Here is a 27,752-nt window from a genome sequence, read left to right as displayed (position 1 = left end):
AAAGAGTTTTCCTCGTTGGTCCACTTTCGAGCTCCTTTATGTATGCAACACTTTTTTCGCAATCACAATCGCCGTTTTAGGGGCGAACACACACACACACACTCGGTCACTAATTAATTGAATTTCCTGCGTTGTAAGTGTGTGTGTCGCACATTTTCACGTTCACTGAGCCCGTTTTCAACGGATACCGAATTTTGCACAATTGCCGTTCCGCAAATGGCAACGATAATTGCCCGGATTTTAAAGCGTTTTTTGCTTAATTTTCCCCGTAATTGGCAAACGCAGTTTGAAAATTTTTCACATTTCCAAGTGGTGCGTCTGTGTGTGTGTGTATGGGTCCCGTGAATATACATATATGCGATAGGCACTTTTCCACACAGTCCACTCACTCACACACCCAGAAAATCGGACGCGACGCGCTCAAACGCGAGGACCAACCTTTCTCGTCAGCAGCGTATACAATTCTGCGCGATGTCGACTCCGACGACATGGAAATCGGTGGCCCAATGTACTTCCGCACGGCCCAAGCTCGTCTTTGGGAGCTTTTCGGAGTACTGCGGTTGGTGCGGGCTGGACGCTTCGTTCGATTCATCAAAACTGGCGCCAAAACCCATTCACTATGAATGACCCAGTGCCGCGGTGATGGTGATGATGATGGTAATGGTGCCGATGCAGGTGCAAGTGAACTTCCGTGCGATGCACACGTGGCGTATGAGGAATGTCGGAAGAAATTCATTGCATACTTTTCGGACGGGTGCACAATTGCATGTTAAATGAGATAAAATAATGGCAAATTGAACTACTGCACATTTGTATTCCTGACTCAATGCCTAAATTACGTATTACCAATTGTACTATATTTCATTTAACTTTAAGCTATTTAACAATAAATATTCTAAAATCATTGTTTCGATTATATTATATTATGTAAGCTGTTGTTACCGAAATAAGTATAACAATAAGTTGTTTTTATTTTATAAATTATTTATCTCTTCCCTTATTTGCTTTTATTTTCTGCAGAATCATCATGAAATTCAAAACTTTTCCAGCGCCAATAACATCGATTGTAAGCTCAGCGATTTTGGATTTAAGCTTATCGATAGCTTCAACGATAGTTATGTCACCTGGGTTTATTTTGGTCTGAACGATCGAAGCCGGCATAGAATTCTCCGTCTGCAAACCAAAACTAGTCTGAATCCTTTGAGGGATTCGGGAGCAACCAGAAGCAGCAGAAGGAACATGTCGACGGCCGTGCTGGGAGGCGGACTGAGTGGACTGTCCGCCGGATACTACCTGTTGCGGCGATTCGGGAAGCCGCTTACCATCTACGAGGCCTCGCCCCGTGTGGGCGGATGGGTGCGGTCGGAGAATCGCAAGGATCGCAACTTCATCTTCGAGAGCGGACCGCGAACCATACGCCCAGTTGGCGAGCCAGGTGCCAACACGCTGGAGCTAGTGGAGGAGCTGAAGCTGGAGGTGACTCCCATTCGACGCAGTCATGTGGCAGCACGCAACCGAATGCTGTATGCCAAGGGACAGCTCTGCATGCTGCCCAACAGTCCCAAGGGTCTCTTCGGCGTCCTGCCTCCCTTCACGAAGCCGCTGTACAAAGCGGTGCTCCAGGATCTGTTCACGGCAAGCAAGAAGGCCAAGCTGGAGGATGAGAGCATCTACAGTTTCGCTGAGCGGCGGTTTGGTAAGGAGATAGCCGACTACGCCATCAGTCCCATGATCTGTGGTATTTGCGCCGGTGACGCGCGAGAAATAAGCGTGCGCTTCCTGATGGAGGGACTCTTTGAAAAGGAGCAGAAGTACGGAGGAGTGCTTAAGGGCACACTAATTTCCCGTTTTGAGAAGAACAAGACCAAGGACACCAAGGATGGACTGTTTGCCGAGCGACAGCCAAAGCTGTATGCGCAGGCTGTGAAGGAGAAGTGGGCCATGTACGGGCTGCAAGGCGGTCTAGAGAACCTGCCCAAAACTATGCGAAAGTATCTAGGCGAGCGGGATGTGAACGTGCAGCTAAGCAACGAATGCCGGAACTTGACCTTCAGCAGTTCTGGGGTTCGAATGAACATCAAGGATGCCGAAGTTCCAGTGGAGCATGTGGTCAGCTCCCTGCCCGCTTACAAACTGGCGCCCCTGGTAAAGCAACAGCATCCCTCGCTGAGCGCCCAACTTTTGAGCATTCCGTACGTGGATGTGCTGGTAGTGAACATGCAGTTCCCCGGCAAGCTACTCAAGCAGGACGGATTTGGATTGCTAGTGCCGCCAGTGGAAAAGTTGCCTCTGCTGGGCGTCATCTTCGACAGCTGCTGCTTCGACATGGGCGAGAACACAGTGCTTACCGTGATGATGGGTGGCCATTGGTTCGACCAGTGGTTCGGCGATCGTCCCAGCCCCAAACAGATTCTTGACTTGGCCACCAGCCATGTGCAGAAAATGCTGCAGATCCGCGAGGAACCCAAATTCAGTCGAGTGCACACACTGCACAAGTGCATCCCGCAGTACACTGTGGGCCACAAGCGGCGCGTTGAGGCCATTCGAAACTACATCAAGACTTACAAACTGCCACTGTCTGTCTGCGGAGCTGCATACGATGGCGTGGGCATCAACGATGTTATCCTGTCCGCCCGGCGACAAGTGGAGGCCATACCCATGTCCTAAATCAACCATTCCCTTCTAGCACACCCTCTTTTCCGTTGGTGATTCTGTTGTATTTGTGTAAGCTGGTTTTGTGAATAGTAAAGTAGGTCCTTTGTACATAGAATTTGAGTTCTGTTCCTTCTGTGTCTTTACTTGCCGTGGCCTCCCAGGCACGGTGGACTCTTCTCCGGCTCCTGCTCCGGTTCCCACTGCTTGGGCGTCTTGGCCTCAATGGACAGGGCGTGCATGAACTCGAAGCCTGCTGCCTTTAGGGCATTCTTTACCGTGTCATTAACCAATCGATGGCGCTAAGGAAAAATAAACCTCTTAATAAATAGAACGGAAATCCACGGATTAAACATACCTTGATGAGTGTCAGATCGTTGAACTTCTCCGAGACGACGAACACACGGAAGTGAGACTCCGAACGCTTGGGGACATTGTGCTGGGGCGATTCGTTAATGACCTCCAGGTATACCGGCTTCAGCTCCGTGTTAAGTGCTTTTCGCATGGCAGACTCGATGGGCGGATACTGTCCCGCCTCCTGCGACATAGTGGCTCTGGGGAGGATCTGTCCTAAGCTGCTGATTGTGGGTGTCAGTTGATTCAGGTTTCGGATGGAAACTCCAGTGAGTCGTCGAAGAGTGAAATTTAACATGATTCCAGTATGCTTCTCGCACAGCTGTTTACAATTACATAAACAACTGGTAGACAGGGTTGCCAAGTGCGGGATGAAAATCAACTTATCGATAACGACAACGATAACCACTTTTTAAAATGTTTTTAACGGTTAATACAAAATTGAATAAATTATCAAAATTAGTTTAATTTGCCACAGTTAAGCACAAAAAGGGGAAAACATATCATTTAAAAATCTTATCAAGTAGGGAATAAAAAAATGTTAAATAAAAATAAATTAAATGTACAAAAATGATGCGTTCTTCTTTAAAAGTTGTAACTTTAATACTATGCGCTATAAATATTTTATTGGGGCCAGAATCAACAGGGAGCGCAAAACACGCTCCAGAAATAAATCGTACATATATGCATAAACAATCGAGCGAATATCAAATGTATAATCAAGTGAATAGAAAAACGTCTCCTTCACAACGATTTCGGGATCAATAGTCAACCAGTTTCTTGAGCTTTGGCGGGGCGGAGATGACGACGCGTCCTCGATTCGAAGAACCACTGCCACCATGACCGTAATCCGCCTCCCGGTCGCGATCACGACCACGCATACGTTCGTTCTGCTGCTGATGCTGTTGCCTGTACTGTTCCCGCTCGCGGTTCCGCTCAATGCTGCGTTCCCGCTGCCTCCGCCGCCTGGACTGACTCCTCCGGCTGCGGGAACGGCGCCGATCACGGCTGCCACTGCGCCGTCGACTGTGGGAACGTCGCTTCCGCTCCACGCGACTTCCGCTTCGGGAGCGCGAACGCTGCCTACGGTTGTACTTTGGACTGGGCGTCCTTGTGCGTCTCCTCCTTTCCGTTCGGCTGCTGCTCCGTCTGCTGTGCTGTGTTTCCGGCGGTGGCGACCGCCTACGACTTTCTGATCTGCTGCGACTGCGACGCGACGAGAACTTTGCCAGCTGGCTTTCCGATGCCACAGATTCGGCATCGCTGTCCGAGAGCTTTCCACTCGAGGGCGTTCCATATTTGTGACGCAGCTCACGGCGCCTGTGAATATGTAAATGTGAGAGGACCGCCAGAGCCAACCACATCCAGATACCCACCTTCTGCGCAGCTTCAGTGCCAGTTCTCGCATCTCATCCTCGCGCTCCTGCTGTTGCAGTCGTTCCCGCTCGGTCTTTTCGATTTCCGCACGCTTATCGGCTTTATCTGCAAGATATTTCGGTTTTAGTTACCTTATTCAAGGGATTTCAGAAGGCGCTTGGTGAACATCACACTACACTCCAGTTGGCTTACATTGCCGGTTCAAAAGGTTCTGCATCTTTCTCTTAAGCCGCTCGCGCAGATTGGGCCGTCCGCCACCACCAGAACTCGGATGTCCGGAGCCCTGTAAAAGCACATACTTATTTAGCAAGTCTCAGGATGTTGTTGTGGTTTTAAGGGAGCAGTGGGTGGCCGTCGAAAGTGTGGTAGGCAGTGGGGATTGGTCAGTGCGTCCATGATGGGCTGTCAGTTTAGGGCATCTACTCACTAACATTAGGAAAAAGCTAGCTTCGAAAGCCGAAGCTTAAAAATACCAGTGCAGGCTTATCAGTTGCATCATGTTTCGAAGCTAAATAGTATTTAAAACTGGATTAGAATCTACTATCTGTATATAACAACTATAGCATCCGTGCCATTTTTCTTTGATGAGAATTCATGGGAAAGAATCACGGAACTCAATGCATAGCAACAGATTGAAGAAAAAGCAGACAAACCGGACAGAAGTTGCACTGGTTTTATAAATACAATGGGGTAGCGAATGCGTCCTTGATTGCATTTCTATACAACGAAGAGCTGCATTGGCATTAAGAGGGGGACACAAAACAATGTATCAACAAATGGACATGCAGGGATGGTTGCTAGTCAGGTTTGGAACGAGAACACGGTGCTGCCTGCTTGGGTCCGAATGTTGCTCATTGGATTGGATGTCGGATAGCGGGAGGCTGAGACGTGAATTTTGTGGTGTACTCCAGTTGGGTGGGGCATGACACACTTGGCTTTGCTTACTGACTTTGGTTTCGGTAGCGGAACTATATTTGCCTGTTTGATTACCCGTGCTGCTCGATGACGACATGGTCGGCTGGAGGGCGTGGGAACGCTCCGACCTGAAAGAGAGATACCAGAATTAGATGGGGGTTACAAATATAAGGATACAGGCCCTAATCCTTGGCTGTTCTACTTTACCACTCTCTCCAGCATACAAACTTACGCAGTATCCAATTCCATATCATCGGAGTCCTCAGCTCGCTTTCCCAATTGTGGTTGTTGCTGCTCCTCGTTGTCGCTGCCTTCGCTGTTTTCCGCTCCCGACGAAGATGAGGAGGTATCGTTGGCTCTTTTTCGGCCATAGTAGCGTTTCAAAGGCGGTGGTGGTGGCTCTACCACTTGTGGTTGCACAGCTACGGGTGCGGTAGCTGTGAGTGCTTGGCTTACATTGAGCATTCGCGCAGGTATGGGATAGCTGATCATGGGTGGCGTTGCTTTGGCCGGCGGCTGCTGCTGCTGGATCATCTTTACCGCCGTTACAGTGGATGTAGTTGTAGTCGTGGTGGTGTTCAAGCAATAACCACCCACGGTCGCCACTGGAGGAGGTGTGGTCTTCTTCTTGACGCGACTCCTTCGGCTGGAGGGGGATCGGGAGCGACTTCTTCGCCTGTATGAGCTGCCACTGGAGCTGCGAGAGGAATAGGAGTAGCGCTTTCTAGAGCGCTTGTAGCTTGGACTGCGCGCCTTATAGCGTTTCCAGGAACCGGATCGCGATCGACTGCGAGACCTGGATCTGGATCTTGACAGCGAGCGGGATCTTGATCTCGACCTGGATCTTGATCTGGAGTAGTACCTTCGTCGGCGACGAGAACGCGTTCTGCTCCTTCTGTGATAGCTTCTACTGCGGCGACTTCTCCGACGACTGCCACTCCGACGACTACCACTGCGACTCCTTGAGGCACTCCTGGAACGAGAGCGGGAGTGCGAGCGGGATCGACGCCTGTTGCGCTTGGACGACTCATTCATCACTTTTAACTTGTCCAGATTATCTTTCACCTTTTGAGCATAGGAAACCGAAGATGCTGCGGCGGCGGCAATTGCCGCTCCGCTACTGGCATTGATGCACGATTCACCCAGGGTCAGACCTGGCTTCGTCAGGCTGATGGTGATCTTGGAGTGCGGCTGCATTTCGTCCTCGCCGCCAAACGAGGTAATGTAGGTTATCTTCTCGGGACCTGCTTCTGCGGGCGAAGGCGAACGCGATTCGCTGTCCTCCTCCTTTTCTTTCTCACCGCCCTTGCCACCACCTTTTTTGTCCTTGTCCTCCTTGGCAGCATAGCTTGGCGGACTGAATGGTCTATTGGCGATCCTTCTCTCCTTCTGGGCCCGACGCTCGCGTCTTGACTTGCGCCCGCTGAGCAGCATCTTCTCCTGCTCCTCCTCGCGCGCTATGCGCAGGGCATCCGCCTCGTCAGCATCCTTAGTGAGGTGTGAGAAGAAGTCGTTGCTTTTCATGCCGTAGTTGCGGCCGCAGGCGTTAAGCTCATGGGCTTGCGAGGTGTCCAGCTTGCCGATGTCTATCGACACATCCATGTCGATGTCAGAATCCGATTCTTCACTGCCATCCCCCTTCTCTCCCTTTGCAACAACTGCCGCTCCACCAATGGCTGTCGAACCGGCGGCTCCAAAGGGCTGAGGTCCAATGGTCGCTCCATCGCCGGTATCTTCGTAGGAGTAGCCAATTGTGGCTCCTCCCGTCTTCTGCTTCTTTTTGGCAAGATTCCGTTCCGCCTCCAGTTGGGCATTGGCCCCAAACTGTTCCTCCAGGTAGAGTTGGTGCAGAAACTTATCCTCGCTGACGTTGAGAAAGTCATTTTGCGCCAGGATGCGATAGCGCTCGTAGTTTAGCTGACGCTCCTCGAGGGTCAGTTCGGAGTCACCATCCGCCCCCTCGGCGTTGGTCTTGTTCACGGGAGGAATGTGATCCAAATGGGCGCGTACATCGAAGCGGTCGATGAGGTTGTCCTGCTGACCCTGCCAAGGCACACTGCAAAAAATATCAATTACTTAGCAAAAAAAAACATCGCCACGCAACTAGAAAGTAGAGGGTTTTATGCTCCAAATGAATATCACTTGCATGATTGCGGCTCCATCGCCGGCGGCGGCCACCGCGGGATCCAAGTAGATCTTGCTACGCCGGCCATGCAGCTGCAGGAACTGGGTGGGATCTGCCTGAATTTTGTCGTAGAAGTACTGCCGCCGCTCCGCCCTCTTGCGGTAATCGACGATCAGGCCACGGATCTTGCGCTCCTGTTTCCTCGCCTCGTGCCACATCCTGTACTTGTGTTGCCTGCGATCGCCGGCTGGCAAATGACTTGGCTTCACCCGAAAAAGGACATCAGCACGCCCGGCAAAAATATGACCCTACACCAGCTAAAACCGACGATATACAGTATGACCGTATAGTTAAAACTCGACCTAGTGGTGGGAGATGCAGCGACGTAACAACGATACAATATACACCCAAAAATCGATACATTGATGGATGGCAGGCAAGCAGCAATTCGGCGGGATATTTAAAAAAATTACTAGTATCTAAGCCGATTATGGCTTTGGAGTATTTCCTTATGCCAATCATAACCTTAACAATTGTAATTTACATTGTTTTGATTAAAATAAGAGTTGAATAGAGTTATTGTTACTTTAAAAGCTAAGCTCAAAAAGAATACCCTCTATGCTCGATTTTTTGAACCACTTTGAACCAGCGAACGTTATTTCTGGTCGACACTGGCAACGCCGTGGAGCCTGCGCCCTTTGTCGAAACAACAAAAGGACAATAAATAACAAGCCAAACTGGAATGGGCCACAACACAACAATTGTCGCTCGCCGCCTTTTGCGGCATCGATTTTGAAGGGGAACACATCCACAGGCACAGGCACAGCTACATAAATCGAAAGGACACCCACGGGGATTTGCGAGTGCAAGGATCAAGGAGCAGGGAAGGGAAAGCGAAGGCAGAACGAGTCCAGCTCGTTTTTCTGGAGCAGTTTTGATGTCCTCAGACAGACGCTACTATTTCGGAGCAGATTTGGAGGACAATGAGGGTGCCATCTGCAAGGACAACGACAACAACAACGAACAGGAAGCGGATAAGGACGATCCGGATGACTCGGAGTTCCTGCAGGATGTGCCCTACTCCTCGAGCAGCATTGACCGCAGCTCGGTGGGCTCCATTCCGTGGGCGGACGATGCCATCAAAAAGAACCTGCTGGACTGGGAGCGGGTGGAGCGGCTGATGAGCGGCGAGGATCCCTTAACGGAGCTTCAGGAGCCCGAGTTGCGCAACGAGATCGCAGACTGGCACCGAAAGTTCCCCAGCCTGCTGGGCCGCCGGACTCGAACGCTGCGCCACCACAGTTTCGATAGTCAGACGCGGGAGGATATTGACTCGATTTCAAATCTCAGTCTGAACTCCCTGGACGACGACGATGATGACGAGGAGGCGGAGGATGGATTTCTCACACCCAAGGCAGAAGAACCAGAACAGCCTCAGCACCGCTCCTATTTGCGTCACAGCCAGAAGAAACTGGTGGATCTACTGGACAGGGATCTGCGGGTCACCTCCGTTTCGGTTAGACTCCTCAAGCGACAGCGCAGCCAGCAGAACCAGCCCCAGCTGCCCATCTCGGCCACCACCCAATCCTCGGCACGTCTGCGCATGCCGCCCATTCTCAATGTGCTCGATACCAATCGGCGCTTTCGGGGATTGCTCAACAATCGCAGCTTCGTTCAGCTCACCCAGGTGCAGCAGAAGGAGCAGCTGCAGCATCAGAACCAGGCCAAGTCCGCCGTGTTGCCACATCAAAGTCATCGATCGTCCGCCTGGCACATGCCCATGGCCGCCAATCGCTTTTTTAATAATAGGAACGCGGTAGTCCTGCCCTCGCTTAATCTGGGCAGGCACAGCAGGGATTTGCTGGCCACCACTACGGCCACTTCGAGCCAGAGCAACTCAAGCGGCGGCGGTGGACACAACAGCCATGGCCAAAGCAACAGTTCCTCCAACCGCTCCACACTGCATCCATTTGGAGCGACCAGCGTTTCCAGCAACACGCCATCCACGGGACGCTCTATTTCGGCGGCAGTTCATCATCCGCGATCCGAATTTGCGCCCAGCAGCGCCTTCTACATACCCTACAGTGCCTCGAAATTCAAAGCCTTCAAGTAACCTCAAACAATAAAACCGATCTCAAACGAGTGTTTTCTTAAAATTCTTCTGCTTTAAAAGTGGTAAATTCTAAATGTTTTAGGTATGATAGTATGATGATAGTCTTTTCAAATTTCTGCTTGCCAAAGAATAGTGCATACAAAAATAACACCCTAGTTCTCTAAAACTTCTGTGTATGACGACATATCCCACTAAAGACCCATATTATCCAGGCGCAGACGTCCATCGTGTTCTGTGAGGTAGAGGGTGTCGGCTAAACATTGCTCTGTGATCAGCTCCTCCACGCGATCGTGCATCTGTGGGGGTTTGCATAATAGATGTTAAGCTTCCTGAGAACAAACCGAGATATATTACCCCCTTGGCTTTGTGCTCGACGAGCACCTCGGGATACTTGAAGGCGGGTCCGAAGTTTACGCTGACCGTTGCACTTTTGTGGATCGAGATGGCCGGGAAATAGCTGCCGGCATAAATGTCTTCGAATGCCACACCCTGCGATTGGCCGTTCTTAAAGAACTCGATGCGGCTGCCCTGCAGGATGTGCAGATTCTTCAGCGTTTCTGTGATCTTGTCCTTATCCTCGTAGTACAGATGAGACTTGAACTTGACCAGGGGCTGTTGCAGAATGAATAGATTTTGAACAAGATTGCTAATTAGGGAGGGTCGATTTGTAAAGATGCAATTATATGCAAATTCAGTGGAAAGGCATAATATGGGCTAATTATCAAGATGACCTATATCATTTTACAATACAAAGGATCGTTCTGGTTTGATCAGAAAAGATTAAAACAGGAATTTTATAAGACGACTAACGATCCAAACCCACCCGATCTTTGAATGTGTTGGGCAGATAGTCGAGCGATGCCTCCTCTGGCAGCTCTATGAGGAATCCCAATGTATCGCCCTCCACATAGGCCTCACTGTAGTGTTTGCCATGGCTCTCGGTAAACTTGGTGCCCTTGCGAGATCTCCAGGAGTAACCGAACTTGTCGTACCCCAATGGAGCCTGCAAGTTTCCATACTCCCTGCCCCAGCCAAGTCGCGTGGCAGCTCCATCGGGCATCTCTTCGATGGTGACCTCAAAGTACCAGCATCCCCGGTTCACAGCTGGAAAGATAATCAATATTACTATGATTTCTTCAGGGAAGTATATATATATATAACGTTACAGTGTGTGGCTCGGACCATGCAGTAACCACGTTCGCCCGTAACCGCCAGCCGATCCTCGCTTATTTTCAGCTGTGGGGCACGATCGTGCAGCGCCAGGAGCACAGAATGTGGCACCAGGGTGCGGTAGAGCCAGCCAGGAATGGGCTTGCCTGCCCAATCGGAGCTCTCGTCGAACTCCTGACGGAATGGAGCATGCGGATCCGGTTCGGCGAGTATGTAACGATAGCCATCCTTGTTGAAGGGGTGCTCCAATGGATAACCATGCGGTGGCAGCTTTACATTGGCCGTAATATCGGAACTGGGCCGACCCTTCTTGCCCGTGGGACCCGAATCCGTGCCGGGAAATTTCCTTTTCTGTCGATTGTTTTTGGAGAGGGCAGCTGGAAGCAGGAGGGCCAATCATTAGTTACAATTCCAATAGCCATGTATTGTCCAAATATAAAAACGGCCCAACTAAGCGTGAGTAAATCTTGGGACGTATCTGCAATGCTTCTAGAAGGAGCTATCCCCAAGGAAATTCTTTCACCAAGGAAATTGATTGCTGGGACTAGCTACATATGTAGGTGAATGGGCAAAGTTCGGGGCGGTGCTATTTCCGGGCTTACACTCCTCGTCCGTGAACGATGACGCCATGGCGGGGGCGGGGGAATGAGCAGGAGCAGAAGCAGGACCAGGTCACAATGGAACTGAAGGAGCGGGGGCCTTGCAATTGCGTAGTGCTCAAAATCAAATCGCAATCAATTCCCCCGAAAGAGCACCACACACACGCACACTGAGACACTGGCGAAGTGTTCCAAGCGTAACTATTTGTTTGTAATGAATGAGCCAAGTTGAGCGCCTCTGCCAGCCCCACCCCACCCCACTTCGCCCCGCCCACAATCTGACTACGTGGGGCTCTCTCTCTCTCTTTCTCTGTGTGTGTGGTTGTGTGTGTGCAAATCTGAAACTACGATCCGCATTGCGATTTTCAGTTGTTGTTGTTGCTTTACTCTGCCAAACACTTGCGAAAGAGCGTGCGAAAGGGAGCGGCGATAAATAGGGGGAGCGAATAGGCAGCGAAATAGACGACACGAAAACCACTGTGCCAAAATCAGCTGGTCGACCAGTGTTGCCAATTTGGCCGCCAAAAGATAATTCCTTTAGCTTTCTACCCCTGAGCGTTCGATAACACATGCGGTCAAGTTTATAGCATTCAAACTATAGAATTCAAATCGATTTGAATGCCTGTCATCTTATTTACGCTCACCTTGAGTATATCCATCGTCGGTGAGTCGCAGGGCGCCACTCTTGCTCATGCTCTCGTAGTTCGGCTTGATGATTCGCAGATCCTGATGGAACAGTCCGTACATGGCGCCATGTTCCGCGTGCTCCTCGTAGGTGAACAGGGTCTGCACATCCTTGACCAAAGATCGCTGGACGGTGCTGTACCAGGATTGGGTGAGCCTGCGCGGCATGGTGGTCATAGCCTCCCAGTACTGTTCGATGTACGGTATGATCTCCTTGTCCTTGCTAAACTGAATCTGGCGACGTCCGTCCCTGGAAGCCGCCTGCTGCATGTTGGCAATGGCGCAGTGGCACATCTGGGATATGGCTGGAAATGGTTATTGTTATTACTGAATGGGGTTCAATCTGCGAGGCTTCTTTGCACTTACTAGCCTGGCTCTTGCGAAAGCTCTCCAAGCCGCTGGCAGAGCAATTTTTGCATACGAACACATAGTTGGTGATGAAGGGCAGAAGTTTGCCCTTACCAAGCTGGTAAGAAACGCAGGTCTCGTGCACCCAGCGCGCACAGGTGGCACAAAGCAGTTCCACAATATTGAGATTGCGCTCCTTGCCGCTAAAAACAATGTTATCAATAGAAGGGAGCCGGCTAAGCAAAAAGCCCATACAAAGAGCTCACCAGTAACAAACGCCGGCTGCGGAACGCGTTTCCTGCGATTTATCCTCCTCCGCAGTGAAGTTCACCTCGGAGCTGGACTCTGTAGGCGAGCTGGTGTCCATTTGGCTGTCCTCCATGGCAGTGATATTGATTTTCAGTCAACAATTAGCATGTAAACAAAAATTTGCGGCCCGCAAGAAATTCTGTGGCTGGCCAGAGTGACCGTTGGCGGGCAAACACATGGTGCGTTTGCAAATACCAGAAAGTCGCCAAAGAGCGATAAACGATAGACGCAACATTTAGAGCACACAGCCTGACAACCCTGCCCCTGCCTCTTCGCTCCAACTCTGGCTCTTGCTTCGATTGTAATTGTATATATATATATCCCTACCATATATATATGTCCAAGTGTAGAATTATCACTTTTTTGTTGCCGAAAAACAGTGTTCCGTGTTGAGAGGCGAGGGCGCCATCCTAAATGGCATTGCACGACCGCCGGGAGCGAGCCGAGCGACCAACGAATAGCAAGAAGAGCAAGTGCCCGCAACTCAGACCGTGACTCCGCCAGCGTATCCCAGACTCCGACTCCTCTCCATAGACGGCCAGGAGTCGTCGCCGCTGGCAAGGCGGCCCTAACCCCTGGAAGCTCCCGATTCGGTGTGCAGCTAGTGGAGCACCATGTGCGAGGTGTGCGCCGACTTCCAGAATCTCCTGGAGCTCTGTAAGTGAAAAGTGCACCGCGAAAAAAAAATATAGAATGAAGACGAGCACCGGAGCCCCTGCCCCCTTCTTACACATGGTATTCCGAATTCCTTTTGCAGATGAGGTGCGCGTGGCCAGTTCGGATCTGAAGTTCCAGCTGCTGCTGAAGAGCGAGATCGAGACCACCTTTAACTACATCCAGTCGTGGCCGCAGCGTCAGTGCATGTGCCTGTACCGGGACACCAAGAACTATGACCGTTTCAACCTGGTAGTGCAGTCGCTCATCTGTCTGACGGTGCAGCATCTAAAGCACATCGACCACCTCATCGACAACTACAAGCGGCTAACGGCCAGTGCTGCCCAGGTGGTGGCCCAGGCCCAACAGCAGCGAGAACAGCAGCGTGACGAAGCGTCAGCCCAGGCAGAGGCAAATGAATCATCCGCGCCAGCGGAAGAACCTAAAAAGGAGGAGCCATCTGGATCCGCCGGTGAAGAGGCTCAGGGCTCCGGCGACGGGCCAGCCAAAAAGCCGCCAGTTGGCCCCTGCACTCCCCCTCCCCCGCAAACGTCCAATCCTCAGCACAAATCCCACCTGCAGTACACAGAGGAGCCCTGGATCCTGCCCGAGGTGGAGAAACTGTTGGTGCTCGTCTCAAAGGTGTTCCTGCTCAACTTCCCGCTGTACATCGCCCACAAACATGGCATGCACTCTCGGCTGGACGACCTGCAGGCTGAGGAAGCTCACCACCTGGCCCTCATCTGCGATCTTCACGACAACGACCTGCCCATCTACCTGCTGCGAAATGTGAGCCTCTTCTGCAACTCGGGCGGCTTTGGCGCCATGTCGCTGTGCTTTGAACATCCCGATCTGCCAGTGTCCACCGCTCACTCGATGACCGCTGCCGTCTCAAATGTGAAACTTTGGCTGAACTACCACTGTAATACGCAGCTCTTCGTGCCGCTGCGAAGTCGGATACTGCAGTACATGTGCAAGCTGTCGGATCAGAGCCTCCGATCTGCCGCTACACGCGCGATGGCCGATTTTGTATGGTCCTCTATGCGGGACCCACTGGATGTTGCTGTCAACTTTGACACCGAAGGATTGGCCCTGGCCTTTAAGTACTTTACATCGACCACGCTGACCATGCGACTGGCAGGTAGGTCCTACGATGTTGACATACTTATTTAAGACATTTCGAACAACGCTGAAATATTATATTTATTTATCAATAAATAGTATATAAGAGTAAATAATTTTAAATATTTTCCAGGCATGGCTCAGATCAACGCACACATTAATCTATTTAACGAGATCTGCACCACCGAAACGGTCAACGAAGTGGAGCTGTTCGGGCAGCGCATCGCAAACTGGTTGACTGAAAATCATATTGTGCAGCACCTGTTTGGCCCGAATCTGCACGTAGAAATCGTAAAACAGGCACACGTGCTGCTCAACTTTTTGGCGGTAGAGAACCAGATCTCTGAAGAGGACATCAAGCTGATCTGGCAAGCCACCCAGCTGAAGCACTGCTCAAAGACGATCTTCGATATTCTGCCTTCGCTGGTGAAGAACCTGACCCCGCGCCCGGCAATGCACCTTTACTCCCTCCTTTGCCGCATGGATCCCAAGGAGCACACTGAGCAGAGCATATATATAGCCTCAGCGCTAACAAAACAGCTGTGGACTCGTGATACCTCACGCAGCCAGATGAACCTGATGCAAGAACACCTACTGGGGTCAAACGTTACCGCTTCCAGCTCTGACAGCGGCAGCATTGAGGGAAGCAACACAGAGGACGACCACGTTGGCGCCGACGACAGTAGCATTGCCAGCGGTGGCGGCGGCGGAGGTGTCGGTAACAAGAGTCCAATCGATGGAGTTACTCCATGCAAGCAGGCCCGGCACAGGCGGCACATCTGTGACCCCACCACCGAGAAGGGGAAGCAGATAAGTCCCGAGGATATGGGCAAAGTGGACTTGGTGTAAGTAAAATAGTTTTTCTTAAAATTTAAAATGTATTGACGTAATAAGTAACACCTATTTTACCAATTTACCCAGGAACAAACGCATTGTGAACATTATCGACAACACAAGCAGCGAAGAGGAACTGCAATCGCGGGCCGCACTGGAGCTGCAACTGCATCGCAGCCGCAAGAAGACGAGCAACAAGCGACGGCGACAAAAAACCAACAAGCAGATCATTCTGCCCCATGAGCTGGTCGAGATTTGGGACGGAGTTGAAGATGTGCCCAGCAGTGACGAGGCAGATGGCGAAGCCGATGGTGATGGCGAGGGCGAACTCCTAGCGGACAGCGACGAGTGCAGCGATGGTGCTACGAGTCAGCTGGTGCCCGACGCCGTGCTAAAGCATCTGCAGGGAGAGGGACCTTTTATCAGGGCCATCGAGACCAATATCAATGAGCTGCTTAGTGGTGCCGAGAACGATGGCAGCTACTCATCCCCGATGAGTAACAAATCCGAGAAGAACCTGGCTGACTTCGATGACGAGGACGTGTCGCCTTGCGAGGAGGAGCTGGCCCAGCTGGTTAGCTCCCGCGCCAATTGTTCGGACGTTCCACCAGCCTTTGCAGCCGCGGCCGCCGCCATGATGGTGGCCCAGTCTGCGATGGCCCTTCAGAAGTCTGGTGAGTCGAATGTGGCTGCTGCTGCCGCTGCTGTGGCCGCTGCTGCAGCGGCTACCGGAACTGCACAGCAAACGCTGGTGGCGATGAACCGGCAGGCCAGCGTTGCTGCAGCTGCCGCCGTGGTTGCTGCGGCCAAGGCAAAGTCGGACTCCGATGTCGATCTGATGGAGGTGGTATCCGGCGGAAAGCAGCACCATTCACCAAAGGCAAGCCAGGGCAGCTCTACGTCCGGGAGTACACCGGTGCAGCCCTCCTTCAAGCTAAATGATGTCTGCCAGCCCGGAAACACACTGCTCTGGGATTTGCTTCAGGATGATAAAATTGTAAGTTGTTTTGGTTTTTCGTTGTCCTTGAATCCTATGTAATGTTAATTTTGCCTTGCAGGGCCAACTGGGGGAGTCTCTGGCTCTAGAGGCAGAGAAAGCTCTGGCCACTCTCCTGTGTTTCAGCATGGACCGCCAACTGCGAACGAAATTCATCGAGGGTTGTCTGTATAACGTCGCCAACAACCGGAGCGTTATTGTCAGCCTGCGACTGCTGCCCAAACTGTTCGCCTCGTTCCAGCAGTTTCGACCCTCGGACACGCACTCTATGACGCTGTGGGCAGAGCGAAATCACCGGATGATGCAGTGCTTTTTCAATAATATACGTCACTATGCGCGTCGCCATGCCGAGGTACTGATCACCCAAAACGGAGAGCAGCAGCAGCAGCAGCTGGGCGGACAACTCTACTCACACAAGACACAAGTTTCTGTAAGACTGCAGTTCCTATCATCGATATTCTCGACGGTAGGATCCCCGAAAAGCTTCCGCCTAACGCTGGAGCAGCTTGACGCGCTATGGGAGTGGCTGGCCCACGATCCGGAGTGTGCCGACTGCTACTTTTCGTGGCTGCAGGCACAGGCCAAAGGCGGTGATCAGCATGCTCTGGGCATTGAAGCACTGCAGCATTTGTATTTGAAGAAACTCCCAGAGCTGCGACCCGAGGAGTTCTCTATGGTTGCGTTGGGACTATTTCAACAACTCTGCAGCTTCGCCCGCATCGCCATGGCCGAGTACGACAATCATAGCGACCAGATCTCGGCGAGCGCCAGTGCCGTTGGCATGTACCATCTTTGGAAGATCGCGTTGCGCGCCCAGAGCAACGATGTCTCCTTGGCGGCTATACAGTACATCAACATGTACTACATGGGTCAACAATTGCGCCTGGAGAAGGAGTTCGTTTCCCAGTGCATGGAAAACCTAGTTCAAGCGGCCACGGCTTTGGAAAGGTGAGTTTAAATAATTATCCTTTTTCACTATTTTTCTATTTCTGTATTCCTTTAGCATCGATGATGAGAATGCGTTGATGCGTGTCCAGCGTGGCCTGCTCTTGCTGAACACCCATTTGGATACTTTCCGGCGTCGATATGCGTTTCATCTGCGTCGCTGGGCCATCGAAGGCAAAGGGATTGGATCGCACAGCAACCTTAAAAATGAGGGAGCGGGTCCACCACTACGAATAGTGCTGCAACAGGCAGGACTTTCGGAAAAAAGCCTTTTGCAGATGCACGCGTGTGACTTAATCGCCGACCTCAAGGCGGAGGTGTCCAAGTGGTGGGAGAGCCTCCAAACTGGACTAGCTGCTCCTGTGCTCGGTCTGCTGCTCAGCGATGGACCGCTACGTATTATCACACAGGGACAGGAGTTGACCTCGGATTACGATGAACGGAGTTTAGGAGATGCTGGATTCAAGGATAACCAGATCGTCTACGTATCGTTGGGTGGACGTGGAGCCAGGCGAAAGGAATCCAATTTGGAGCACCCGTCTATGCTGCCGCCCCCACCAAAAGAGTGTTTGCCCACGGTGCTCCTGCTGCAGCCAAAGTACTTCGAGAAGCTATTTTGCCTGATGCAGACCCTGGGCGATATGCAACCACAAGCGTCGACTGTAAATCCCCAGCACCACACAAAGGCGCAATTGCTCTCGCGACGCGTATGGGATATCCTCGCCATGCTGCCAACCAATCCGCACATTCTAGACGCCTTTAAGAGTCTGGTTACGGACCTAAGCGAACTCGAGCAACTGGATGCTGGCGGAGAGGAGGAGCAACTGGCCACCAAACGCAAGCAGATCAAGCAGAAGTTCAGAGATCTTCTCGATCCGAACAACCTGCAAAAGTTCATGTACTCCCTCCATATTGTGGAGAGTCTGGCCCTAACAAGCTCCAGACGAGGCGAATCCAACGGCAATGTGGCCATGGGACATCCCTCGGAACAGGTACGAGTGAAGAAATCCTCAATGGGAAGACGGAGAAATAGCAACGAGCAGCCACCACCACCGCCGCCAGAGGTCAAAATGAGCAAGGAGCAACTGTGCGAGCTGGAGGCCCCACTGACGCCCACACCCTCGACTGGCTTGCAGGATGTGGAAACGGAGGCCAGCAGTAGCAGCGGTGGCGACAAAGAAAACCAACCGAAACAACACAGCAAGCGTCAGAAGAAAGGCGATACTTTTGAACAGGAAAAGGAGCGCCCAGTGGGTTGCTCCACGCCGCCGTCTCCAACTCCTCCGCCACCAGCACTTTCGGTGATGGAAAGAGGTGACAATAAATGGAGTGAGGCATTCGTCAAATGTGGTGGCCTTCGTCATCTGTACGAAATCTTCAGTGAGGGCCAACTACAACAAAGCGCACATCCCAAGGAGTTGGCTTTAAATGAATGGCGGCACGATTGCCTGGCCAGCCTGCTGCGCATCCTCTGGCTTCTGGGATTTGAGGAACTCCAGTCGGCGGATGCCCATGTTCTGATGTCACGTCCGCACCCGTTTATGCTACAGCTGATGGAGGTACCACAGTGCCTGACCCGACTCTCATCGATCCTTAACGACGAAGTTCACCAGCAGCATCAGGCTTCTTCGGCCAATCCACTTGTGTTCCCCTATCAGTTCCAGCACTTGCGCACTGGCTTTTGGGGCAGGGCCCAGCTCATCCAGTTCGCTATGAACATCCTAGTGAGTTTTGTGCACGCCTCAGCGGAAGCAAGAAGGCTTCTCTGGGCCCCGACTGGCACCGATCACTGTCGATGGCTGCAGAAGTTCATCCTGGAGGATCCCGAACCGGCGGTGCGGCGTGAGATATGCGCTGGCCTTTATCGCATTTGCTTAGGAAACGCGCATAGCTATCGTCTCTTACTAGCACCACTGCTACACAAGCTCATCGCCCTATTGCCATTGGCCGAGCAGATGAGCTCTGGCACCCAGCACACGCAGTTTTTGCTCTCGGAAGAGGGCAAGGATCCCTACGGACCCGCCTGCCGTGACTACTTTTGGCTGCTGGCCAGATTGGTGGATACTCTCTCCCCGGAAATGGTGGCCGAGGAGCACATCGACATTGAAATGCTGTGCGAAAGCATCTCGCAGAGCATTCTCACCCGAGAGTATTATGAACTGCGCCATGGTTACCAGGACGATGGCTTGGTGGGTCTCTTAAATCTCATGTCGAATTTGATCAAGTACGACACCACATTCAAGTACACACCCAAGGCGTTATCCTTTATTGAGCAACTGATTGGCTTCCTGTTTGACATGCCCTCGCCGGCAGATCGCCAGAAGCCCAAGTGCAAGTCGGCGTCGTCTCGAGCATCTGCCTACGATCTGCTGGTTGAACTTTGCCGTGGCTGCGCCACGAACTATGCATATCTGCATGGTCGTCTGTTGGCGCAGCACAAATCCGGACCCAAGCAGCCGTATCCCTGGGACTATTGGCCGCGCGATGAAGGCAGAGCTGAGTGCGGATATGTGGGGCTGACTAATTTGGGAGCCACTTGCTATATGGCCTCCTGCGTCCAGCACTTGTACATGATGCCACAGGCGCGAGCAGCTGTTTTGCGAGTTCCACCCACCGCCGCCCGTAAGCATGGACCCACACTTCTGGAACTACAACGGATGTTTGCCTACCTACTGGAGTCGGAACGGAAGTCTTACAACCCGCGAAGCTTCTGCCGGGTGTACCAGATGGATCACCAGCCGCTAAATACGGGAGAGCAAAAGGATATGGCAGAGTTCTTTATCGATTTGGTGTCCAAGCTGGAAGATATGACGCCTGACTTGAAGCACCTGGTGAAAAGACTCTTCTGCGGATCCTTGAGCAACAATGTCGTCTCCCTGGATTGTGGTCACGTTTCCCGCACGGCCGAGGACTTTTACACGGTTCGCTGCCAGGTTGCAGACATGCGCAATCTGCAGGAATCCCTGGACGAAGTCACCGTTAAGGATACCCTCGAGGGCGACAACATGTACACCTGCTCGCAGTGCGGCAAAAAAGTACGAGCCGAGAAGCGGGCTTGCTTCAAGAAGCTTCCCCAGATCTTGTGCTTCAACACCATGCGCTACACCTTTAATATGGTCACCATGCTCAAGGAGAAGGTCAACACGCACTTTTCCTTTCCGCTGCGCCTGAACATGTGTCATTATGTGGAGAAGACTTTAATGCCGCAGCAGTACAAAGAGGAGCGAGAGAGGCGCCAAAGGGAGAAGGAAGAAGCAGATGGTGGAGGCGATGGGAACGACAACGAAAAGGCAGAGGCCACGCTAGATGCCGATATTGAAGAATGCTACGAGTGAGTATTTCATATTATTTGGTATCTTAATTAACAACACTAATTGTCCACTCAAACAGGTACGAACTGGTGGGCGTCACTGTCCACACGGGCACAGCGGATGGCGGCCACTACTACAGCTTTATAAAGGAGCGGACGAAGACCAGTTACCATACGCACGAGCGCTGGTTTCTTTTCAACGATGCCGAAGTGAAGCCTTTCGATCCCTCACAGATAGCGGCGGAGTGCTTTGGCGGCGAGATGACGGTAAGTAGTTAGTTACATTGGTTTTCGTGCACCTAACATTTATGTTTGATATCTGCAGAGCAAAACCTACGACTCAGTGACTGAGAAATATCTGGACTTTAGTTTCGAGAAGACTAACTCTGCCTACATGCTGTTCTACGAGCGCCGACTGCCAGAGCATCTGCAGCGCCGGCATTCTGAGCTGCTGGTTACACCCACGCCCAGTCCCACAGTGGAAGAGAAGTCCGAGGCGGAGGAGCCCACTAAAATGGAGACCAGCTCTAGCGAAATCAAGGCAGATGTGGATGTGGAAGTCGAAGATGAGGATAAGGACAAGGAGAAGCCTGCGCAGACTGAAACAGAGTCTAAGGAAACGCCTGCAAAAGAGGAGATAGCGGATGACAAATCGAAGCAGGATGAGCCTGAGGAAAAGGAAATTGAAAAGCAATCCAGAGAGTGCGAAAAGAAATCGGAGACGGACGAAAAGCCCACGGAGATAACGACCGTGAGCACTGAGGAGGAAAAGCAGCCAACAGCCAATTGTGATAATCAGCAGCCAAGCAACAATAGCCACAGCAAAGCCAGCAACGATCAGCAACCATCCACGTCGAAGGCTGCCCAGAAGCTACAACTATTTCGCCCATTGTTGAACAAGGAGCTCGAGGATTGGATTTGGCAGGACAATCGACAGTTCCTGCAGGATCGCAACATCTTCGAGCACACATATTTCAAGTGAGATTCCTTATACATTTAGTTATGCATATAATTTTACCACAAATCTTGTTTTTTTTTCACAGCTTTATGTGGCAAATATGTGGGCACATACCCCAATCATTAATATCAGAGACGGACGTCACCTGCATGGCAGCCAAGTTGTCTGTGTCCTTTTTCATTGAGACTTTTATTCATGCTAAGGAAAAGGTGAGTAAATCCCCTCAGCAAAGCTGTAAGTGTGGGTTTTAATCATACATCAATGTAGCCCACTATGGTGCCCTGGGTGGAGTTGCTGACCAAGCAGTTCAATGCCAGCCAGGAGGCCTGCGAGTGGTTTCTGTCGCACATGTCGCAGGAGCCCTACTGGCCGGTCCAGGTGCTAATCCAGTGTCCCAACCAAATGGTGCGTCAAATGTTCCAGCGTTTGGTAATCCATGTCATCCAGCAACTACGGTAAATACAATAAATAACATTAACATTCGTTATGTATATTAAACAATAATTACATTTCCAGTGCCTCACATGCTGATATGTATCTGGATGTGAAGACAGACGAGGATGACAAGGAGTTAATAGGCCAATCCTCTTGCGTCACTCGTTTTATTGGTTCGCTCATCTCGCTCCTGGAGCACGGTGCCCGAGCGAACCTGAGGCACTTGTCCGAATATTTTGGACTGCTTTGCGAGTTCTCACGGATGGGAGATGAGGAGGCCATGTACTTGCTGCGCATCGGTGTACTCAAGAGCCTGGTCGACTTCTATCTGGGACACAAGCAAACAGACAGCGTAAGTTGATCAAACCAATTTTCGCATACCATCCTTGTTTTGATGTTTCATTTTTTCATTGAGCAGATAGACATAAGCTCTGACAACGAAGACAACTCCTCTGAAGAGGCGCTGTCCGTGGAGAAGATGCGTCCGGCATCGCTGGACAAGATGATTGCTCTGTGCGCCAGCCTAGTGGAAAGATCAAGAGGAGCCGACTTCCGGCTGCGACTCTCGCCCAAAGACTTCTCTGCAATCGCCGGTGGCAAGGTTATACTCAAAAAGCTGGAAAGCTTTTAATCAATCTATCAAACAACCATTCAAGCATGCCATATCCAATACCAATCACCTAACCAATCCATCAGTATTAATCCCGAACAAAATTTCCAAAAAAAAAAGCAAGATAAAAAAATTACCTTCGAATTCCATTTTTAATTGTTTTACGTGTGTTCAAAGTTTCCTGCATTTTTGTCAATTTTTGCTTATATTTCGTAGGGTTTTCCATTTTTGTACCAACAAATAAAGGACGGCATTAATCCGCACCAGACAAAGCATTTAATACACGCGCTTTGTCGCTGGGATGAGCGCTTGGCCACGCAGATCATTGGCATGCTCTTCGCCTCGGTAACCAAGCACACAGAGCTGTGCGCGCCATTCTTCAAGCTGCTCACTCTGCTCACCGAGACGCAGGGCGGTCCAGTTGGCCTGCCTTGTTTCACCCAGTTGATCCTGCCACGAATGTGGGACGCGGCCGAGTACTGTCCACAGTCCGTGCTCGACTGGCTCTCGCTGCAGGCCACCAAGAACAAGATCGCCCACGCCTGGATACTTCAATCGGCCGAGAAGTGGCTCGAGCAATTCCTGCTGGCCCACGATAACACTCGTGTTCGGAATGGTATGATATCGGCGCTAACCTCTTGGGAGATCCTGTTAAATGGTCGGGTTTTATTGCAGCTGCCGCCTTTCTGCTGGTGGCACTGGTACCCTCCCAGCCTTTCCGGGCCAACTTCCGCGCCCACTCGCAACACAAGCTGCTGGCCCTCAATCCTCACAGTTATCGGTAAACTATTTGGAATATTGAATGATCTCTTAACTACGATATATTAACTACCTTGCTTATGCTCCCGCAGCGACATAAATAGCGATGCCCAGGCCGTGCTGCATCAGGTGATCACGCTGCTCCTGCGATTGCTGCGTCCAGCGCGCGTCTATGCGGATATCGGAGCCCATGGCACAACCAAGCTGACCGCGTACTTCAATCTCCTCAGCTATTGTATGGTTTCAAAGACTGAAAAACTAATGGCAAGTTTGGCAGCAGCACTTCCTCTTTCTTCCCGATATGTTCAGCACTAAATTGGTTCACTTTGTTGCCACTTACAGATAGGTTCGTACATGCGCTCCCTGTGGGAGCTGTTCCATCCACGCCTCTCGGAGCCCAGTGTTCCGGCCCATCACAATAAGCACGCACTATTAACATTCTGGCACCACTCACTGGTGGACTGTCCTGAGAATGCTGCCCAGGTGGCCAACTGCCCGGAGATTACACGCAACATTGCATTTAATTATATACTGTAAGAACATCAATACTTAGGACTGGTACTTAACATTATTAACCCGTCTATTAACTCCTAGGGCCGATCATGATGACGCGGAGATAGTCACCTACAACCGTTCCATGCTGCCCGCCTATTATGGACTACTTCGTCTGTGCTGCGAGCAGAGTCGTGCACTCACACGCCAATTGTCCCAGCACCAGAACCTTCAGTGGGCATTTAAAAACATCACACCGCATCCCACGCAGTACGCAGCCGCCGTGGACGAGCTATTCAAGTTGATGGCTCTGTTCGCCACCCGTCATCCAGATGCCAGTGAACAGGAAAAGCTCGATGTGACCCAGTTTAGGAGGGCTGTGATTGTGTCCTACACCAGTAGTCTGGATGCACGTGTCTCCTGGTCCACGCTGATCAGTGCTCTTAAGATACTCGGTAAGTAGTTTACTCAACTTAGTTCTAGAAAAATGCCCAACTCTGATGCATTCCATTTCGTCTGTAGTGGACAATGAGGAGGACCGCACGATGGTGATCTTCAACGGCGGCATTGAGATGTGTTTCGAGGCGCTCCACACGCTACATTCCATGCATCACGAGGCCACCGCCTGCCACGTGGCCGGAGACTTATTCGATCTCTTGGGAGAGATGCTACTCCTCCTAGCCACACTGCGAACCCGCACAGACAGTCCTGCGCAAAAGAAGCAGCAGCAACAACAGCAGCAGCTGGAGCAACAGTTGCAGTTGCAGCAGCAACAGATGCTGCAGAAACAGCAACAGCAGTCGCAGAGCCAAACGCAAACACCGCAGACGCCGCAGCAAAAGGAAAAGCAGCTGCAGCAACAAATGCAGCAGCACCTGCAGCTGCAACAATTGCAGCAAATGCAGTTCCAGCAACAGCACTTCCTGCGCCAGCAACATCAACACTCGGCGCTGGCAAAGGCACTGCCGGATGCAGTGAAACGACTGGCCACGCTACTCAACACCTTCAATTCGCCAGAGATCAGTCGCATGGCCTTGGAGGTGCTCAAGGAGCTGGTGCGCAATCCCAGCCTGGAAACCATTGGCATTCTGGCGCCCATTCTTATCAACTGTCATCTGTCCGTGGCAAATGCTCCCAATGCGATCGGTCCTCTGGGACCGTACTTCCCGCGTCGTGGTGCGAAGCATACGCCTTGGCCATTGGGAGCCAAGAACTCACCCCGTCCACCGCGGCCCATGGTACAGATGTGCATCGCTCTGGCTGAGCTAACACCTCGCGGTCTCGATGCCGATTACGACGTCCAGGTGGAGTCCTTTTACCGACCATACCATGACTTTATCGATGTCATGATGCGCATGTGCGTCAACACGGGCACTCTGAACGACACGCTAGTCAAGCTGCAATGCTTGGTGGCCATCGAGTCCACGCCGCTGCACTTCACCTATTTCCCCAAATTCTGGGTGGGCATACACAACAATGCTTTGACGCACAAGTGAGTATAAGATCTTTCTAAATATAAGAGATGTTTAAACTATACTCTTTACATCTTCTTTAAAGATACGTTGAGCTGCTGGTGAAGAATCAACTGTTGGTGGAGTACCTTCACAATGTCCTGAGGGACGAGCGGAGCATGTTGAAGGATGCCTGCGTTCGCGAATTTCTGGAGCTCTATTATCACAAGGTTGCCGCCCAGCTGCCAGTGGCACGTATGATCTACACAATCAACTATGGTATGCACTCCAAGGACGACATTGACGAGCTGTGTGGCGATCTGTTCGCCATCCGAATCATTGCCCAGGCCACTGGAGTACCGGCCTCAGTGCGCAAGGAGTTGCGAGGATCGCTGAGGGCGCTTCAGAACAAGAGCGAACGGTTTAGGAAGGAATCGGAGAGGGGTAAGTTTCGCGTTACCATTACCATGATAATTCTAAGAATGATGGAACTACTTGATTATGTTGAAATTGATAGAGCTTTCATCATCTCCCTATTTGCCAGATCCATTTCCGAACAAGAAGCAGAAACGTGACTCGCAAAAGATCAAGGAAAAGGAACACCCTCAGACGGAGAGCGAGAAAGACACCTCAACGGAGAACGACAAACCATCAGATATTTCCATGGAATCTAGCGGTAACGCGGAGCAAGTAACGGACAGCACAAAACCACCAACTCCTGCAGGCAGCGACGATGAGCAGATGGACAAAACTTCAGTTCCCTCGTCCGATGACGAGACAGAGCTGGAGGACGAGCTGCAGCCGACGCCCAAGCGCAACAAGAAGGCTTCGAATAAGAAGACCGCCCAGGATCGTCTCAACGAGGAGCGCGAGAAGCGACTTATCACGCTGATCACCATGGAATCGTATATCCAGAGCATTTTTGCCATCCTTAAGAGAGATGCCAGTGTTCCCAGTTCGGGGGCAACTAAGGAGCCCAGTGAGGAACCGTGTGGCGAGGCATCCACTTCGGCGGCTGCCGCTGTAAAGTTATCTCGCCCCAAAGGGGCCTGTACTCCGCCGGAGCCGATGTCCGATGCAAACGATACGCGTTGCAACATAGATACTGAGACAGAGGCGGAGGCGGATGAGCAATCTCCGAAGACGAGCCAGACAAATGGTAGCCAACAGAACGAATCCCCGCCAGCGGCGACCAGTGCAGACACTGCTCCCGCGAATCCTTCACCAGCTCCCGCGGCCGCCGTTGCGTCCACGTCCCAGGCGGCAAGTCCGACACAGATTTAGTTGTCATTCAACGATTTGCTCAGCATTTTGTTTTTCGGCAAGCCACTGGACTGATAATGGGCGCCGGCGGCTGACCACGGCTGAGCTCCTAACCTGTAAGAATTTTGTGGCCAAAGGTCATTGTTAGGTAACACGTAAGCAACCCAAGGTTGGTGCTAATGGTTGGATTTGGGTGCTTACCCATGCACCCAAACACAAAAAATAAGAATCAGTCTAATGGCAAATCAGAGCGCCACAAGCTATATAGCTCCCATTCCGATGTTCGTTTTCGAGGAAGTGGAAAGTGCTGCGAATTCGGCCTGCCACGGAAATCGGAAACTGGTTTTGGGGTTAATAGATTAACTAAGTATGTATCTTATCAACAAATAGCAATGTAACACACATTCAGTCCCGACACGCGAACAGCCCTCACATATATTCAATATATAGATATAAATGTAACTAGCTTAAGATTAACCAGCACGCAATGTCTCCCACGCAGAGAAGCGAAACCCGTAAGAGATCCCCTTTCAAATGGATGGTTAAAGTAAAGTTCTCAATTTGTTATGCCAAAAAAAAAAAATAAAAAAAAAAGGAAGTTAAGCAGTTGAATCAGAGGCAACAGCATTAGGACTACAAATTAAAAGTTTGAACGAGAGCGGTTGAAGAAGATCAATGAAACGGCTTACGAGACGCTAATATCTATATATGTTGTATCCATTAAGTATCATTTTTAAAAACGATGCTACGAACATTTGCTAACCAACTTTCCTCGCCTTTTCCCACGCCCCTAAGCACCATAATGGATACGTTAGAAGTGAACAGATATTATAATTATAGAACCTAACAAAACATTTTAAATATTGGATGATGTGTGTTAGAGAAAGAGTATGTCATAATCATTTTCAATGTAAATCGCATAACGCAAACCAATCGAACGAAAAGTTTTTAGTTCACATCCGATAATGATAAATTGTAATGTTTAGCACGTAAGGAGTGTAGAGAGATTCGTTGTCCCACGTGAAACACAAAAGGACAAAAATGATACCATTAACATAAAGGAAACTAACTGGCCAGCCCCGCAAAATGGGGCCGCATATATTGATAGTTTTAAGCAATCCCGAGAACGTAACGCGATCGTAATTCACACAATGTAATGTTGGGAAAACGAACGAAAAACACAAACCGAAATCACACGCAAACGCAAACAAATCATGAGAATAATAAGTTTAAATGATATGTAATTGAAACAACTGGCATTCACTTGGGCGGGCAC

General features: G+C 51.0%; 6 protein-coding genes across 10 annotated transcripts; 3 read left to right on the top strand and 3 right to left on the bottom strand.

Moving 5' to 3' along the window:
* Positions 1–1,115: 1,115 nt before the first annotated feature.
* On the top strand, positions 1,116–2,770 carry LOC117142836 (protoporphyrinogen oxidase). Its single transcript, XM_033307068.1, has one exon. The coding sequence runs from the start codon at positions 1,240–1,242 to the stop codon at positions 2,665–2,667; it is 1,428 nt and encodes a 475-aa protein (XP_033162959.1). The 5' UTR covers positions 1,116–1,239; the 3' UTR covers positions 2,668–2,770.
* Positions 2,696–3,342, bottom strand: LOC117142837 (bolA-like protein DDB_G0274169). Its single transcript, XM_033307069.1, has 2 exons — positions 3,011–3,342; positions 2,696–2,954 (listed from the first exon to the last, which is right to left on the bottom strand). Exons 1-2 carry the CDS (start codon positions 3,302–3,304, stop codon positions 2,796–2,798), a joined length of 453 nt encoding a protein of 150 aa, XP_033162960.1. The 5' UTR covers positions 3,305–3,342; the 3' UTR covers positions 2,696–2,795.
* A 242-nt stretch (positions 3,343–3,584) lies between these two features.
* LOC117142834 (CLK4-associating serine/arginine rich protein) lies at positions 3,585–7,772 on the bottom strand. Of its 3 annotated transcripts, XM_033307065.1 has the most exons (6): positions 7,445–7,771; positions 5,531–7,354; positions 5,333–5,426; positions 4,576–4,666; positions 4,383–4,488; positions 3,585–4,326 (listed from the first exon to the last, which is right to left on the bottom strand). In XM_033307065.1, the coding sequence occupies exons 1-6, from the start codon at positions 7,639–7,641 to the stop codon at positions 3,768–3,770; spliced, it is 2,871 nt and encodes a 956-aa protein (XP_033162956.1). In that variant the 5' UTR covers positions 7,642–7,771; the 3' UTR covers positions 3,585–3,767. The 3 variants fall into 3 exon arrangements, with proteins under 3 accessions (XP_033162956.1, XP_033162957.1, XP_033162958.1); XM_033307066.1 differs by lacking the exon at positions 3,585–4,326 and having other exon boundaries at positions 4,396–4,488; positions 5,329–5,426; positions 7,445–7,772; XM_033307067.1 differs by lacking the exon at positions 3,585–4,326 and having other exon boundaries at positions 4,396–4,488; positions 5,362–5,426; positions 7,445–7,772.
* A 328-nt stretch (positions 7,773–8,100) lies between these two features.
* Positions 8,101–9,579, top strand: LOC117142284. The gene has a single exon (XM_033306167.1). It carries the CDS (start codon positions 8,361–8,363, stop codon positions 9,534–9,536), a length of 1,176 nt encoding a protein of 391 aa, XP_033162058.1. The 5' UTR covers positions 8,101–8,360; the 3' UTR covers positions 9,537–9,579.
* On the bottom strand, positions 9,567–12,819 carry LOC117142281 (set1/Ash2 histone methyltransferase complex subunit ASH2). 2 transcript variants are annotated; one of them, XM_033306163.1, is made up of 7 exons: positions 12,604–12,819; positions 12,356–12,540; positions 11,950–12,294; positions 10,703–11,083; positions 10,360–10,640; positions 9,891–10,148; positions 9,567–9,832 (listed from the first exon to the last, which is right to left on the bottom strand). In XM_033306163.1, exons 1-7 carry the CDS (start codon positions 12,717–12,719, stop codon positions 9,728–9,730), a joined length of 1,671 nt encoding a protein of 556 aa, XP_033162054.1. In that variant the 5' UTR covers positions 12,720–12,819; the 3' UTR covers positions 9,567–9,727. The 2 variants fall into 2 exon arrangements, with proteins under 2 accessions (XP_033162054.1, XP_033162055.1); XM_033306164.1 differs by lacking the exons at positions 11,950–12,294; positions 12,356–12,540; positions 12,604–12,819 and adding an exon at positions 11,309–11,520.
* Positions 12,820–12,900: 81 nt separating this feature from the next.
* LOC117142279 (ubiquitin carboxyl-terminal hydrolase puf) lies at positions 12,901–27,720 on the top strand. 2 transcript variants are annotated; one of them, XM_033306160.1, is made up of 20 exons: positions 12,901–13,303; positions 13,404–14,441; positions 14,556–15,267; positions 15,344–16,253; positions 16,315–17,201; positions 17,257–20,529; positions 20,589–20,775; positions 20,834–21,486; positions 21,552–21,675; positions 21,734–21,921; positions 21,983–22,253; positions 22,320–22,502; positions 22,728–23,127; positions 23,187–23,292; positions 23,363–23,534; positions 23,613–23,803; positions 23,865–24,217; positions 24,285–25,254; positions 25,320–25,657; positions 25,731–27,720. In XM_033306160.1, exons 1-20 carry the CDS (start codon positions 13,261–13,263, stop codon positions 26,495–26,497), a joined length of 11,766 nt encoding a protein of 3,921 aa, XP_033162051.1. In that variant the 5' UTR covers positions 12,901–13,260; the 3' UTR covers positions 26,498–27,720. The 2 variants fall into 2 exon arrangements, with proteins under 2 accessions (XP_033162051.1, XP_033162052.1); XM_033306161.1 differs by having other exon boundaries at positions 12,907–13,303; positions 25,758–27,720.
* The last annotated feature ends 32 nt before the right edge of the window (positions 27,721–27,752 follow it).

Source organism: Drosophila mauritiana, chromosome 3R (assembly GCF_004382145.1).
Source record: "Drosophila mauritiana strain mau12 chromosome 3R, ASM438214v1, whole genome shotgun sequence".
Taxonomy (NCBI): domain Eukaryota; kingdom Metazoa; phylum Arthropoda; class Insecta; order Diptera; family Drosophilidae; genus Drosophila; species Drosophila mauritiana.
Note: the sequence above shows the minus strand (reverse complement) of the source record. Positions and strands in the feature narration are given on the sequence as shown.

Excerpts from the sequence above, each read along its gene's own strand:
- LOC117142834 (XM_033307065.1), bottom strand. The coding sequence starts at position 7,641 with ATGTGGCACGAGGCGAGGAAACAGGAGCGCAAGATCCGTGGCCTGATC. Across the intron at positions 4,667-5,332 it reads GTTCCGCTACCGAAACCAAA|GGCTCCGGACATCCGAGTTC; the intron begins GTCAGTAAGCAA and ends GTGCTTTTACAG. Across the intron at positions 4,327-4,382 it reads GCACTGAAGCTGCGCAGAAG|GCGCCGTGAGCTGCGTCACA; the intron begins GTGGGTATCTGG and ends ACATATTCACAG.
- LOC117142836 (XM_033307068.1), top strand. The coding sequence starts at position 1,240 with ATGTCGACGGCCGTGCTGGGAGGCGGACTGAGTGGACTGTCCGCCGGA.
- LOC117142281 (XM_033306163.1), bottom strand. The coding sequence starts at position 12,719 with ATGGAGGACAGCCAAATGGACACCAGCTCGCCTACAGAGTCCAGCTCC. Across the intron at positions 10,641-10,702 it reads CATGGTCCGAGCCACACACT|CTGTGAACCGGGGATGCTGG; the intron begins GTAACGTTATAT and ends TTATCTTTCCAG. Across the intron at positions 10,149-10,359 it reads CCAACACATTCAAAGATCGG|CCCCTGGTCAAGTTCAAGTC; the intron begins GTGGGTTTGGAT and ends ATTCTGCAACAG.
- LOC117142837 (XM_033307069.1), bottom strand. The coding sequence starts at position 3,304 with ATGTTAAATTTCACTCTTCGACGACTCACTGGAGTTTCCATCCGAAAC. Across the intron at positions 2,955-3,010 it reads ACGATCTGACACTCATCAAG|CGCCATCGATTGGTTAATGA; the intron begins GTATGTTTAATC and ends ATTTTTCCTTAG.
- LOC117142279 (XM_033306160.1), top strand. The coding sequence starts at position 13,261 with ATGTGCGAGGTGTGCGCCGACTTCCAGAATCTCCTGGAGCTCT. Across the intron at positions 21,922-21,982 it reads CATGTCATCCAGCAACTACG|TGCCTCACATGCTGATATGT; the intron begins GTAAATACAATA and ends TTACATTTCCAG. Across the intron at positions 25,658-25,730 it reads TAGGAAGGAATCGGAGAGGG|AGCTTTCATCATCTCCCTAT; the intron begins GTAAGTTTCGCG and ends TGAAATTGATAG.
- LOC117142284 (XM_033306167.1), top strand. The coding sequence starts at position 8,361 with ATGTCCTCAGACAGACGCTACTATTTCGGAGCAGATTTGGAGGACAAT.